Source organism: Meleagris gallopavo, chromosome 1 (genome assembly GCF_905368555.1).
Source record: "Meleagris gallopavo chromosome 1, MGAL_WU_HG_1.1, whole genome shotgun sequence".
Taxonomy (NCBI): domain Eukaryota; kingdom Metazoa; phylum Chordata; class Aves; order Galliformes; family Phasianidae; genus Meleagris; species Meleagris gallopavo.
Window position 1 is genome coordinate 45,359,747 of NC_139404.1, and position 13,449 is coordinate 45,373,195.

At 33.2% G+C, this 13,449-nt stretch overlaps 1 protein-coding gene across 10 annotated transcripts in view; it reads left to right on the top strand.

Annotated features, from left to right (window-relative positions):
* CFAP54 (cilia and flagella associated protein 54) overlaps positions 1-13,449 on the top strand; it is a 105,611-nt gene that overhangs the window by 58,341 nt on the left and 33,821 nt on the right. For 9 of the 10 annotated variants that reach the window (XM_085223498.1, XM_085223513.1, XM_085223523.1 and 6 more), the window contains 12 exons: positions 273-500; positions 731-954; positions 1,053-1,188; positions 2,797-2,911; positions 3,925-4,077; positions 4,599-4,793; positions 5,541-5,628; positions 6,064-6,270; positions 7,833-7,899; positions 10,274-10,456; positions 12,222-12,308; positions 13,233-13,355. In XM_085223498.1, coding sequence (XP_085079624.1) covers positions 273-500; positions 731-954; positions 1,053-1,188; positions 2,797-2,911; positions 3,925-4,077; positions 4,599-4,793; positions 5,541-5,628; positions 6,064-6,270; positions 7,833-7,899; positions 10,274-10,456; positions 12,222-12,308; positions 13,233-13,355 — 1,806 coding nt within the window. The remainder of the gene's footprint in view (positions 1-272; positions 501-730; positions 955-1,052; positions 1,189-2,796; positions 2,912-3,924; positions 4,078-4,598; positions 4,794-5,540; positions 5,629-6,063; positions 6,271-7,832; positions 7,900-10,273; positions 10,457-12,221; positions 12,309-13,232; positions 13,356-13,449) is intronic. The other variant, XM_085223507.1, reaches the window with a different exon arrangement.

The following is a 13,449-nucleotide window of genomic DNA, read 5'->3' on the forward strand; positions in this document are numbered from 1 at the left end:
TATATTTTTATGTGATATGAATTAATTTGTTTGCTTATTCTCACACCAGAAGCAACAATTAAATGCTATTATTAATTAGCGCTTCCATGAAAAATTCCAAACTAAGTTTTTGCAATGCCTTATATAAATTGAAACTTTGAGAAAGAATCTGTTACTAAGGCTGGTTTGTTGAGTGTAATTTTGAAAGATTAATCCTGCCCAGGCTCTGCAGTGAAAAAATGAAGCTTTTTATTTCTGTATTTTCAAAGTATAATTCTGAACAATATGCATAGGTTCTTGCTCACCGTGGAGGCCATTGGACATTGCTTCAAAATGCATGCAGAGAACTGTGGAACTATACTCAAGAATCACAGTCAATTGCTAACCATTCCCATTCCCACAAGGATGCATTTCCCATTACCAGGGAGTTTCTTAGAAACACAGTTTGGTTGCCATTTTATTTGGCATCGGACATGATTATTGATATGATAACTGAACTACAAGCAAGCAATTCTCTTAAGGTAAAAATATGAAGACGATATACCCTTTATATTCATGCCTTCTGTAGAGACAATTTTCTTTTTTTTTACATCCTCATATCTCCAAGTTATTTTCTGTTAAATGTTTTCAGACAAGCACAGTATTTTCTAATCTTTATAATTTGATTTCTACCAAAAACAGTTTTGACAGTAACAAGTAGAATAATGTGTGTGGGTTTTTTTTTTTTTTTTTTTTTTTTTTTTTCCTGTAGATTGTGGAGCCTGAAGGAGATTTCTGCATTCCCAGTTGCTTAGGAGGTATTACTGATGAGAATGGTGGTTCGAATCTCCATCCACAGTCTCCCTTGGATGATGTGAATGTGGTTGACTTGAAATGGATATGTAATCTGATTCTTAAAACATTAGAATTTTTGTATCAAATGAAGAGATGGGAAGCACTGGTACACATAGCTGTTCAGTTTAATGTATTTACACAGTAAGTTACACCAACTTTGACAAAAACTAAAAAGCAGCATTATACATTTCGACGTAATATTATTTTGATTAATTACTATGCTTTGCTTTTTCTTTCAGTGAGAGATATACAGAACAAGTGAGTCCATTGCTGGTGTATGCTCAGAGGCAACTACTGGAAAGGATACAGCAATTCAGTGGTCCTGACAGTCATGGATCTCATTTCACAAAATATCTATCCGATAATGCAAATAAGGTGAACCGCAGATTTCTTTTTTGGGTACTGTTAATGCCAACTAGATATAGAAAAATATGTTTGCTGATCTGATTAATATGGTTTTCCATAATGTTCACAAATAGAAAATTAAAATAAGAAATAATGAACGTAACTGATTGAAGTTCATGAGAGGGCTTTCATGATATGATTCCACAACAGCAGAGGTCTGCACTTGCTGACCCAGAGAACATTTCTTCCATGCATTATGTACTCATTCCATATTATCAGCCTAAATCTAATTTCATGTTAGTTCTTGATGCTGCTCTTTTAACCGGAAAATGTTTATTTGGATGTTGCATAATCTTTGTGATTAATTAAAATTAAATCAAAGAAATTGCTTTCTTTCTGCATTGGAAGACTGCTTTTCAATTAATTGCACGAAGTTATCTCAAGCATTGACAACACCAAGAAAAAACATGCAATACCTTATTAAAACAAACAAACAAACAAAAGCAGCTGCTCAGCATGTTCCTTTCACTAGAAGACATGGCTTTCTATGTTTACTAAACTGATATCCCTATTTCCATTTTTCTGGAATTACCTATTGAAAATCAGGATTTTTTCTTAACTTTATTTTTAAGAAGTTGCATGATTTATATTTTTGATATATTTCTATTAACTAATATAAACACAGGACACGAAGAAGAATGGGAAAGTGTGATTTGGAAATCCAACTCGGCATAGTTCTGAATTTGTTTCAGGTTTGGGATCTACTGCCTTGCCTAGCGACAACTTCTGCATAATACCTGCAAGGCATTCAGAAGGCATTCAGGGCTTACAAAGGGAGCTGAAGATATTCTATGATTCTCTGATTGTATACCAATCAATTGTGATCTGAGCAATGTGGAAAAGCAATCATAGTTACGAAAACATCTTAATTTACAGAATGAAGACTAATGTCCTTTAATAGTAAATAAGACAGCATCAAGTTGGAAATGAAGAGAGTATGGCAACATTTTGCAATGCTATTCAGGGAGACTGGAACTAGCTTTGAATTGATTTCTTCTTTCCTGAAGTGACGTGGCTACATCAACACAACTAAATGCTAGACTAGCATTTAGTATAGAAGCTAAATGCACTTTTATGGAAATTTGCCTTTCTCACAGGGTTAGATCCTGTTATTTGCTTAGAGTTATTTTGGGTATCCTTCCTTGGGATGACATTGTGCTTTAAAGGTAGTGTGCTCTTCAGGCATACATACACTTCTAGGTTATTTGTGCACATGCATTTGTCTAGATTAAGAAAGGTAGAGTGTTTGCTGAATATCAATAGCTTGCTTACGATTATGGCAAACACTATATGAAAGTTAAGTTTAATTAATTAATATGAATTGTTTGTATTTTCCAACTCTGATCCCTAAAGATATAAAATTTCACACTTACATGATATATCTACTATTTAAATATTGTGAATATTTTACCTCTTATTAACCTGGATACTAGTAATGAATCATTAGTGTTTTTGTAAGTTAATCCTCTTTGATTTTGTGATATATGACTGTTTAGATGTTTATATAAACATGAAACATTTGTGTTTTTTTTTTTCTAAATATTGTTCAGTGATTCTGAAAATAAACTTGTTTTTCAGATGAGCTGCAGAGACTACATAGGGAAGAATCTACAGCTACCTGTTGCCCATTCTGCTAGTGTACTGGTCTTTCCTGACTGCTTTTTCTATCCTGAGATGAAAAATGATTATGCAGGTCAGAGCACATTTCAACGTCATGAGTTATGTTTTTTCCCAAAACCTTTTTTTTTTTTTTTAAATCCTACTGGATATTGTGTAATTTATTTTCCTCCTTACTGTAGGCCTTCCATTGTTCTTATCATATGTTCCTTTGAATCATATCCTAAGATCAGCATAGTCTTTAAATTATTATTGTTGATATTTTGATTGGATAATAATGCTGTGAAGACCTTTCCAAATACATTCAGACTGCATCTGAAAGCAGAGAAGAGCATTTGTTGTCCAGCTGCAAGATGGCCATGGGATGTTGAGTAAGCTTGGTGGTCTTTACTCAGTTTTCTGAGGGTGTTGTTGAATTTCAAACAACATACCCAGAAGTTAATGTGAAACCTTCACTGTTACTGGTAGAAACAATACAAAAATTGAGATGAAGTATGAAGTGATGGAGCACCTTTTTCACATGCAAGGATGTTATTTCCAGTCAGGATTAAAATGTTTTAACTACTGATGTAAGTTTGTAAAACATAGCTCCTCATACTACAGAGATGTCAGAACATTGCACAGAAGGCTTTGTGTGCAATTCAGTGAAGGAAAGTCATTAAATGGTAAATAATGCTGCAGAGTAGATAATATTATGCATGCAGAGGAGAGATCATGCCAGCTGACAAGTTTGGTATGTAGAAGCTACAGGAATTGTAGTAAGCAGGACCAGCAGTTGTAAATAAATCTTTATTCCCATACTAAAGACATCAGAATCCTAAGAGATGTCAGCTTGAGATGCATGGAATTCATGGAATGTAGGTGTCATGTGACAATTTAACACTGAAAAAGACACAAATGCTCAGAAGTGTTGTTCCTGATTGATAGTATTTTGCTTTAGTTCATAATCCAACAGGAAACAAAAGTGACAATTACATTAAGATAGTTTTGGTGTTAGTTTATGGAATACGTGTGCAGATATGGGTTGCTTTCCTAAAAATATATGTTTATATACCAAAATTATTCTCCGTAATTGTTATTTTCTTTTAGATGGCACTCAAGTTAAACCTGTAGTTTATGTACCTCTTGATGTAAAGGACACACTGAAATGTTTTAGGGAAACTCTAAAAAAGTCTAAATATCACAGCAGAGCATTGAAACACAGCAGAAAACTGCTTTCACTTTTTCTCGCATACACACAAGGTGAGTACTTAATTGAAGTGTTTCTCACTCAGCAGTGAAGTGTGTTTGCAGTTAATATATTACAGAGCAGAAGAAAGTTCTTTAAAAAATGAATTATAATCATTATTGAGAGTCAGAACTAACATATAATATTATGCATGAAATTCTTTAAATGTAGGGATTAAGCTGGATTTCACATGATTTGTGCCTCTCAATTGGATGATAAAAATTTTTCTCATACAAATATGTAACTTGTCTTTCTGTTGTCAGACCTCCATTGGAGGACTGCCTGGCAGCTCTTATCAAGCTTATTTTCTCTGCGTGGCCCTGCATTTTCATTTTGATGTGCTCCGCAATGAGTTATGACCAATGAGCTTGATTAGAAGACACACTGACAGAATCAAAAGATAGGAAACTAGATTGGAAGAGGGCACAAAGGAATCATGTATTTCTTTGAATAATGCAACATGGAAATATTTTTGGTATTAGAAATAGTACAATACTTTACTGAACTGTTCATATAAATTGCTTTCCTGATCTAGAAAATGTTGGAAGAACAATCAGTCAAATCTCTCCAGATAGAAGGCTGGAATTTAATGTGGGAGCCGAATTGGTGTTTCTACCAACACCGAGTGACCCTTCTCAAGAAAAATTTAATTTCTCCAGTAGCATTGAGAGTAAACCAATACCACAGTCACAGCTTTCATTAATTGTCTCTTCCTATGAACAAACAATTGGTAATTGCTTTTTATACATTTCCGTTTACTGCTAACACTTATCACCTTTCTTCCTACTTGGGCTCACTATCTGTTTTTTTCCAGTGTTTCCTTTATCAGACAGCTATAACTGTGTGGAAAATAGTCTCCAGAAGTACAAAAGCTTCTTTCTTAATTCTGAAAATGTATATTAGCTCCAAAACAAAGCATTTGTTGGTTATCACCTCTACAGTATCTTTTCTTATGAAAAAGTATTACTTCTGTGGTGTCACGCTGATTGATCCCACATTAAAAATCTGTCATGTTCAAGAAAGTCATTTTAATTTCATTATATATATATATATATATTATATATATTATATATATGTATATATATATATTTTCCCTAGGAAGCAGATCTTTTGTGTTCTTTACATTGGAATATGAGAACCTGTTAGTTTGTGTGTATATTACTTGCTAATAATGCTTTACTCATATATTTACAGCTCAGCTTGAGAATATTTTTTCAGTCTATGAAAACAAAAATACAACAGTTTAGGTAAACAGATCTGTAAATATGTAGTAATCTAGTTTTTAGTTTTAGTAGAAATAAGAAATTATACATTTGAAGACAAAATATTCAAGCTTAGTAAATCTTTAAAACGTATTTATGCAATGAATTGTATGCCAATGCATGTCTACTTTTTATGCAAAATTAGTTCAAGATTCAGTAACTGATTTAATGATGGGATGATATTTTTTTCTTCTTCATTATATAATGAATAACAGAAATCCTTGAAATGAACAACCAGAGAGACCTCAAAGTTCAGGCTCTACATGAACTTGGAAATCTTCACTTTTATGCTGGAAACAAAAGGTATATAACTCTTGGATTAAAAAGAAGCATAGATTCATTTTTTTTAAATTGTCTTTCTTACTCACACAAACTGTCTTGTAAGTACCCGTGCTGTTTTGAGGTCTGTATCACTTCTTTTATCTATCTCACTACTAGCTATATTTTGAGAGATTTTTCTCTGGCAATGGTTTATCTTTCTTTGCTGACTAATTTTAAGATTAAGCCATTGCTGTGTGTTTAGGAAGTAACATTTATCTTGTGCCAATTTAATCTTAGTAAATGTCCAAATGAACATGTTGACCATGAATGGTGTCTTTCTGTCAAACTGTTATTTCTGTTTTTGACCTAATCAGAATTAGTTATAACTTGTACAGTGGAGGCAATATGAATCTAGTCTTATCTTCTGCTTTAGAAAATGTCAGTGATATGATGAGTAAATTTTTTTATGTGTTACAGAGCCGCTTTTAAACACTGGTGTCAAGCCCTTGATGAAACACTCAACATTACTGATATTCTTAACACCTGGCAAGAGTTAGGCTTTCCAAAAAATGCTACGGAGTTCTTTGCAGTTGGAAGATCTACTGATATTAGTCAGAAATTTCTATCTCAGGCTGGAATTTGGGGATGTTTGCATGCAGCAGTTTTAGTAGCTAAGATAGCTCAGTAAGTATTTTATTATTATATTTGTAAGTATCTATATAGGTGTATATATTTCTTCCATATTTTAAAAGAACTGCTCATCCAGGATATTTGGCAACTTGAAATTAATTTAAAATACTAAAGAGTTGCTGTAAAAAATACTCAACAAAGAAAAAAAAATCAGGAAGAAAGTTCCTCTTTTGTAGAATAGTGTTTGTTCCCTTTCCTGTAGTGCTCATCTTTGATCACAATTGCAGCTGTATATTATATGGAGAGATCTTGGAAATAAAACAAAATGATAAAGAGTCATAAGCACAAGGATTTCACAGTCTCATTGATTTTCAGTTGAAATATCACATCCCGCAAGTCATTGTACGTATTAAATATTAATGTATCCTAAGGACAGATTTGCTGCCTGAAGTACTCATTTTCTGGTGAATTACAACTAAATAAAATTTGAGTTACTGTATGAAAGTCTGCCATCAATAAACATTTCAGTCCGGTACTGCTTGGCTGCTGGTAAAACACTACGGATGTAACTCTGAGCTGTTCCTCAGTATATCATGTATTATGTAGAATGTACAAAATTTAAAACTTAGAAGTATTATCTAAGCCAGTTCCAAGTGACCTTAGAACTGTTAGACCCATGAAAAGGCAGAGCTTTATCTAAGTGAAGTGTGTTAGCTGGCAAGCAGGTCCTAGTAATAGCACTGCAAAATATCTGTAAACTAAAATACTTTTGAAAGCATTAACATGGGTCTTTCAGCATGAAATGGCATTGTGCAGCACAGAATTAGCACTCCTATGAAAAGGAATCAGTTTATGTGGATTCTACACCACCTTCGTCCTCTTCTAATTCTCAGCTGTGATGCAGCCTCAGGCACACAGCAGGACCCAATCCTGAGCTACTTAAGGTGCTTGTGATACATGTTTGCTGCACTTTATACTATGACTCTACTTCTACTATATCCATTCCAAATCCTTGTAGGGATCTGGATGGAGTATCCTCTCAGCTTCTCCCTTAGGTAGATCTTTTCTCAGACACACATTGGGCTGTTAGCCATCCTTAAGTTGCTCTTTTTATAATTACTTATTATGACTGTAAAATGCACGTTAGAGGACTCCAGTATTGAATTAAAGATTCTGAATATTATGGATCACAGCATGCTACAATGATGGTTTAAAACTGGTGAGGTAGTGTGTGGGTTTCATTTAATCTAGGTGAACAGCTACCATGTGAAAGTCCATGTGTGCTAGGCTTCCTTTATGGAAAGAAATGCACCTTATAAACATGCTTTGTCTTTCCAGTTTGAGATGAGATTAATTTTGCTCTTAAATTGCATATTTTTCTTTCTTAACTTTAAAGGGAATCTAGACAACTCCTTTTATCTAGGTATGCCTTTGGTCAGATGATTCTTTCTTTGCATGACATGGCTGAGCACCTATCTGCAAAAGAGACAGCTGTTTTCCAAGATGGAAAACATCTAGATTTTGTTAGTACCATCATTATACTACATTAAAAAAAGGGTTTAAATAATTTATATTGATGGACACATTAATATCTCTTATTATTTGTTGTACTTTAGGTATATAACAACATCAAATGTGAGATTAAGAACTAAATATTGCCACTTTTCTGCTATACTCTTTAAGGTAAGGATACAATTTCAGTCAGAATTCACAAAGATGACAAATTTGCTTCTAATATTTAAATCTCAATGACATCCTATTTCTTTTCTCATTCTGATTGTAACAGAAAACTGAAGATCAGAGGTAACTGACAATTTATGCACATTAGATGTATTTATTCTCTGTTTTTAAAAATATTCCAATTCTAAAGCCTAAAAATTATCACTTCAATAAGACTTGGATCTCTCCAAGAAATAAAGAAATATTGAAAAAGTGAAGATGACTGAAGTATTTGGCAGTCAAATATGTATCTTTTTCTCTTGAAGTGTTTTGCACAAGAAGAGGTGGATAGTATCAACAGGATACTCAGTCATTGAGATGATGTACATTGAACAAAGTCTTCACAGATTGTCATACATGTTCAAACAGGAGAACAGACTCTTTAGAAAAAATCTTTTTGTATTTTTTAGCATTGAAAAGTATTTTTTTTTATATTCCTAATATACAAAAGAAATTTGCTCTAGTAGTGGGTAGTCAAAATGATTTAATTTCATTTACTAAGAAAGTAAGCTTATTAAGTTTGCAAACTTTCAGGAACGAACTAGGGAGGAAATAGAAGTGTTTCATTTTACTTCTAAAATGAGGCTTTAAAACATCAGTAATTGAAGTGATATTGGAAAAAAATAATTGCAGGTATTCTGCCAGTCTGACTCCACACACTGGGGTCAATGCTAACTCATCTCAATGCAGCAACAGGAAGTTAGTTGGCCTCTACAGAAGCAAACCAATGCCAGTTTCTAACATCTCGCACCAGCTGTGATTGTGACTGTGTGACCTATTCTAGGTCATATTTAAAGCCTTGTTAATTTCAGCAAGGGGAGAAACAAGTTGAAGAAACAGAGGTATAGGAGAATTATGATTAGCTTCTAGCTCTGTAAAATGCAGGTGGTACAAAGCTGAACAATTTTGATTCCTCTTTTTGACAAAAGTAGTACTAACAGTTTGTTACAGCTGTATAATGGTAGAAATAATTGTGACTTGACTGAATTGAGACTGATATTAATTGAGATAGGAGCACCTTGCAGGGTGAGAGTCTTGAAAAATACAAACAGTTACTGAACTTTGCCAAGTTCAAGCCCATAATTTGTTCTGTGATGTGGAAAGATCTTTTAAACCTTATTTAAATTCCACCTCTGGTATTGACTTCAGGCTTATTAATATCTGAGATCTGAGTGTGTCTGTCTAGCATATCTTTGCTAACTATGATATGATAAACACAATTGGGAAGGAATATCCAACATCAGAGACAATGTTAATGTTCCTGCCTTCACAGAGATGAATGTTTAAGTTATATCACTTAAGCACTACACCTAGATAAAGAAGTATTTTAGTATACTCTGGTCAAGTTATATGGCACAGAGGTAGTGGCAAGGTGGAACCTGCTTCCTACAATTTTTATAGTATGCAGGGTACTTATGAATTCAGAAAGATAACAGTACATAGTTCACTCTATTTAGGCATATTTCAGAGGAAATGTCCTATTATATACAATCTGAAATACATTTTATTCAGAATGACTTTAAATGCACTAATTGTGCATTTAAAGTCACCAGCCTCTAATTGGACTTGAATAGTGTATCTCAGAAATAATGATTGAGGTGATGACTGAGCAAGTGCTTAAGGGTAAGTAAAAAGTAAAATCAAACTACTGCTCTTAGCTTAAGGCAAAAAAAAAAAAGAAAAAAAGAAAAAAAAAAAGAAAAATATTTTTCTTGTGATAGAAGACATTTGCATGAAACATCTGTGTACTGATAAAGAGGTTGAATATTTCTCCAAACTCATTGCAGTGAATTTTTCCTTGGTATTTTCCTTGACTGTGGAGATGTCTGAATACATCACTGTATTATTTCAGTGTGCTGATCAGAATCTTATCCTAAGCATTATCAAATGAGTCTTTAAGAACCCCTAGTGACTTCCTAGTTTTTTTCCAGTACTTCAAAAGGTTTATTTGGGATACTTTCACTAGGAATCTGAGAGAAATGCAATTGGCTTTTTAGGGAGATTTCTCATTGCTTGGGGAGCACTTGCTAAGGAATCTTTCATGATTATTTTTTTGCACCTAGATCAGTTTTTAATTTCTGCCTGTGCCATGAAATGCTGCCCATAAACTTGTTACAGCCTCTTTTTTTTTTTCTTCTTCTCCATCAAGTTCACATACAAATCAATAACCATTTAAAAATGTATATTTTTCATGTTTTTATCCTGAAACAACTAGATACTTTGTCACTGACTTAGTTTCATTTATGAAGTCATTTATGAGTCTCAGGAGTTAGAGATTCTTAATGTCTCACTTAATGACTATACTTCTTTTCATATATAGTTCATTGCTTTCTTTTAGACTCTGTTTAGGGCCTCTCTCCCACATCCCACGTCTGACTGTGACTTTGCACAGTATGAAACACACACACTTATTCCTGGAATTGACTTGTTCTCTGATCGCTACAGAGCTGACATCTCCACCGTAGTTGCAAGTCTGAATTTCCTTATGTTTGAATTGCACTGTGCAAAACAAAATTTAACAGTAAGTATAATTTAATAGCATTTATTTATTTATTTATAAGTTTATAACATTTTATTATATTATTGGATGTACTTATGACAAGCCATGGAAGCTCTAGTAAAATATCTCTGCATTATGCTCTACGGCAACTTTCTCACATTCTGTTATTTCTCTGTATGGACTACTTTTATACTTTCCTTCTTATGTTGATCATGTGGCTATTGCCTTCATTTAATGACTGACCTCTTCTGGTTTAATCTAACTTCTTTTGAGGGTGCAGTACCATACAGTGGAATAAATAGATTCTGTTGCTTACTAGTACTGAAAAGGGGCAGTTCTGTATCTGTTCCTATTAGCACCTGTATGGTCCAATAGATTTTCTTACATCTTGTCAATTTGATACCTTTATAAATCAACTTCCAGCTGGAAAAAAACCTTTGAATCAAAACAATTATATATATACAGATAGTTTGCTGCTGTTTTAATGAGCTGAATCCAATTAGATAAGGGTCCTACAAGTGGCAGAGCCAGTGTGAGGGGATAAGATTTTGTGACTAGTTTGGAGGTGGAGATAGAAGAGAGGTTAGAGAGGAGGTGAGGTGACAACATGTTACTCCTTCTTGTCAGCAAACCATTCACTGGATTGATTTCTTCAGGCAGAGTGTCTGTTTTGTCTCTGGTTGATGATTTTTTCTACCTTTCTTTACTAGAGCTCACTTTGTTAGTCATCTTAATCTAACTTGCCCTCACTATGGGAGATGGGGTGAGATCAAGGAACGAACTTTACCTGGAGGCAGGGATACTTAATTTGGCTGCTTGCATTTTTGCACCTGCTCTGGCAGATTATAGATCCAGGCCATAGAGTATAATCAAAGCAATAACAAATTCTGCAGAATGAGAGCTTCTTTTCCACTGAATGCTTAATGTGTAGGAATGTTTTGGATGATGAGCATTGAGATGATTTGACGTAAATCATAATATATCAATATTAAAATTTTATTTAAAAAAAAAAAGACTTCAAATACTAATTTTGTAGAAGCACTAGAAATGTCAGTTAGAAACAGTATGGCTACAACTAAAATGTTTGTCTGAAGCTCTTGTAATCCAAATTTTGAAGCTATTCTATGAAAAAATAAAAGCACATTTCACAAGAAAGTAACAAGGATGTTATAATTTGTCTTTTCTGAAGGCTTTTATACAGTGTGCTTACTAGAAAGTTTTTTTTTTTTTAACATTCATGTAATTTTTCCCCACAAAAGCATTTAATTGAACAGAAACGAATTGGTCAAAAAGCCTCCTCATCATCTAGTTTATTTTACAATTGATATATTTTCACCTACACAATTGCTAGACACCATAGTGTTTATATTCTAAAGCTCACAGCATTCCATCATTTTACTGCTTATATGGAAACAATTGTGGCATAAATATGCAGACAGTTTTAGAAACCCCTTATATCAGTATCTTTCCAGTAGATTTACTCACCAACAGTATCAAAAAGCAGAACAAAAATCTGAAGTTTTGGAGAAACTTTACATTGCACTTTGTAAATCTCACGTAACATAGTGCTAAACAATTAGGGGTTGCATTTAGCCAGCTGAAAAACTTTGTAAAATCTTTGTCCTTCATACAGCGCAAGGGAAATAGTGGTGACATCCTAGCATGTGGCAGTGAAAGCAGTACTGCTTTATTATCAATCTATTTGTGATATAAACTTGTGATATACATTTCTGTAATTGAACCCCTTATACCATTCATAACTAGATGACCTAATATTTTCCTACAGATTTTACCTTTGTTCACATTATACCAATACTTTGTTTCTGAGATTTGTAAGGACCCTGCTAAATGCATTGAAGGAAGAATCTTCAAGGTAATCAAAGAAGTTTTATTTTTTTCATGGCACATTGTAAATGAAATAAACTTTTCACTTCTTTGTTAAATATATTTGATGAAATATGTCTCGATATACAACCACTGTGAAAAATGGTGCTTTAAAGTGGAGCTGATCCTCAGTATTTCTTAATAAAACAGATTGCAGAATAGGAATACTTTCTAAATGAACAATATTAATATTCTCATTTTTTGTAGGATGTAGAGTTATTTAGAAAGTTTTATTATTGGTGACTTACAGTAAGTGCTAAATATCATTTTTCTACTTTCCATTTAGCAGATATTAACATTAAAGATATAAGATTTTTCTCTCCTAAATCCATACTCATTGTTTCATGCTTTATCTTCTTGTGTTGTTCTCTTATGTTTTCCTAAGTGCAAAACATAAATTACTTACTCATAATGTTCACTTTCAGATTTGTTATCAGTCTCATAGTGGAACCCAGTTGTCAGACTTTTATGATTTCACTAATGTTTTCACTTTTTTTCTCTTTTTTCAAGGAATGTAACTTTTAAGAGTCAAAATATTATTGCTTTTAGATATTTTCAGGAAATGCTGAAATGGATTAGGGAGACTAGCTGAGTACTATGAGATTAACAGGAATAAGTGGCTGATCTTGGACTATGATTCATAGTTATAACTGCATGAATTAAGACCTTTTCCTTTCTCAGGAGTTTTTGAAGAAGGTTATGGGTTTTTTTTACCTCATTTTTCTTTTAAGACCCATATTTGAGTTTTTGCTTAGTGATTTCTTTTCATTACAGAACATTCTCCATCAGTGTATTATTTCAGTAGTCAAATCTTCTTGAAAATTACCTTTAAATATATTTCATATAGAGGAAAAAAAAAAAAGCTGGATTTAAAATTTTTTTTTAAACACAAGCCTCTGTTGTTTTTTCACAGATTAAAGTACTTACAGATATAGGATTTTTTACAGAGGCCTTTCATGAACTGTGTTTACTTAATTGTGGAGAAAGAATCCCATGGAAAATACCGGCAGGGTACAAAAAACCCGAAGAAATGAAGGTAAACACCAGTTAAATGTAACATTGAAATATAATTGATTCAGATATGATTGATTCAGTTCTCAGCCCATTTAAGGTGGATAGCAAAATTCCCA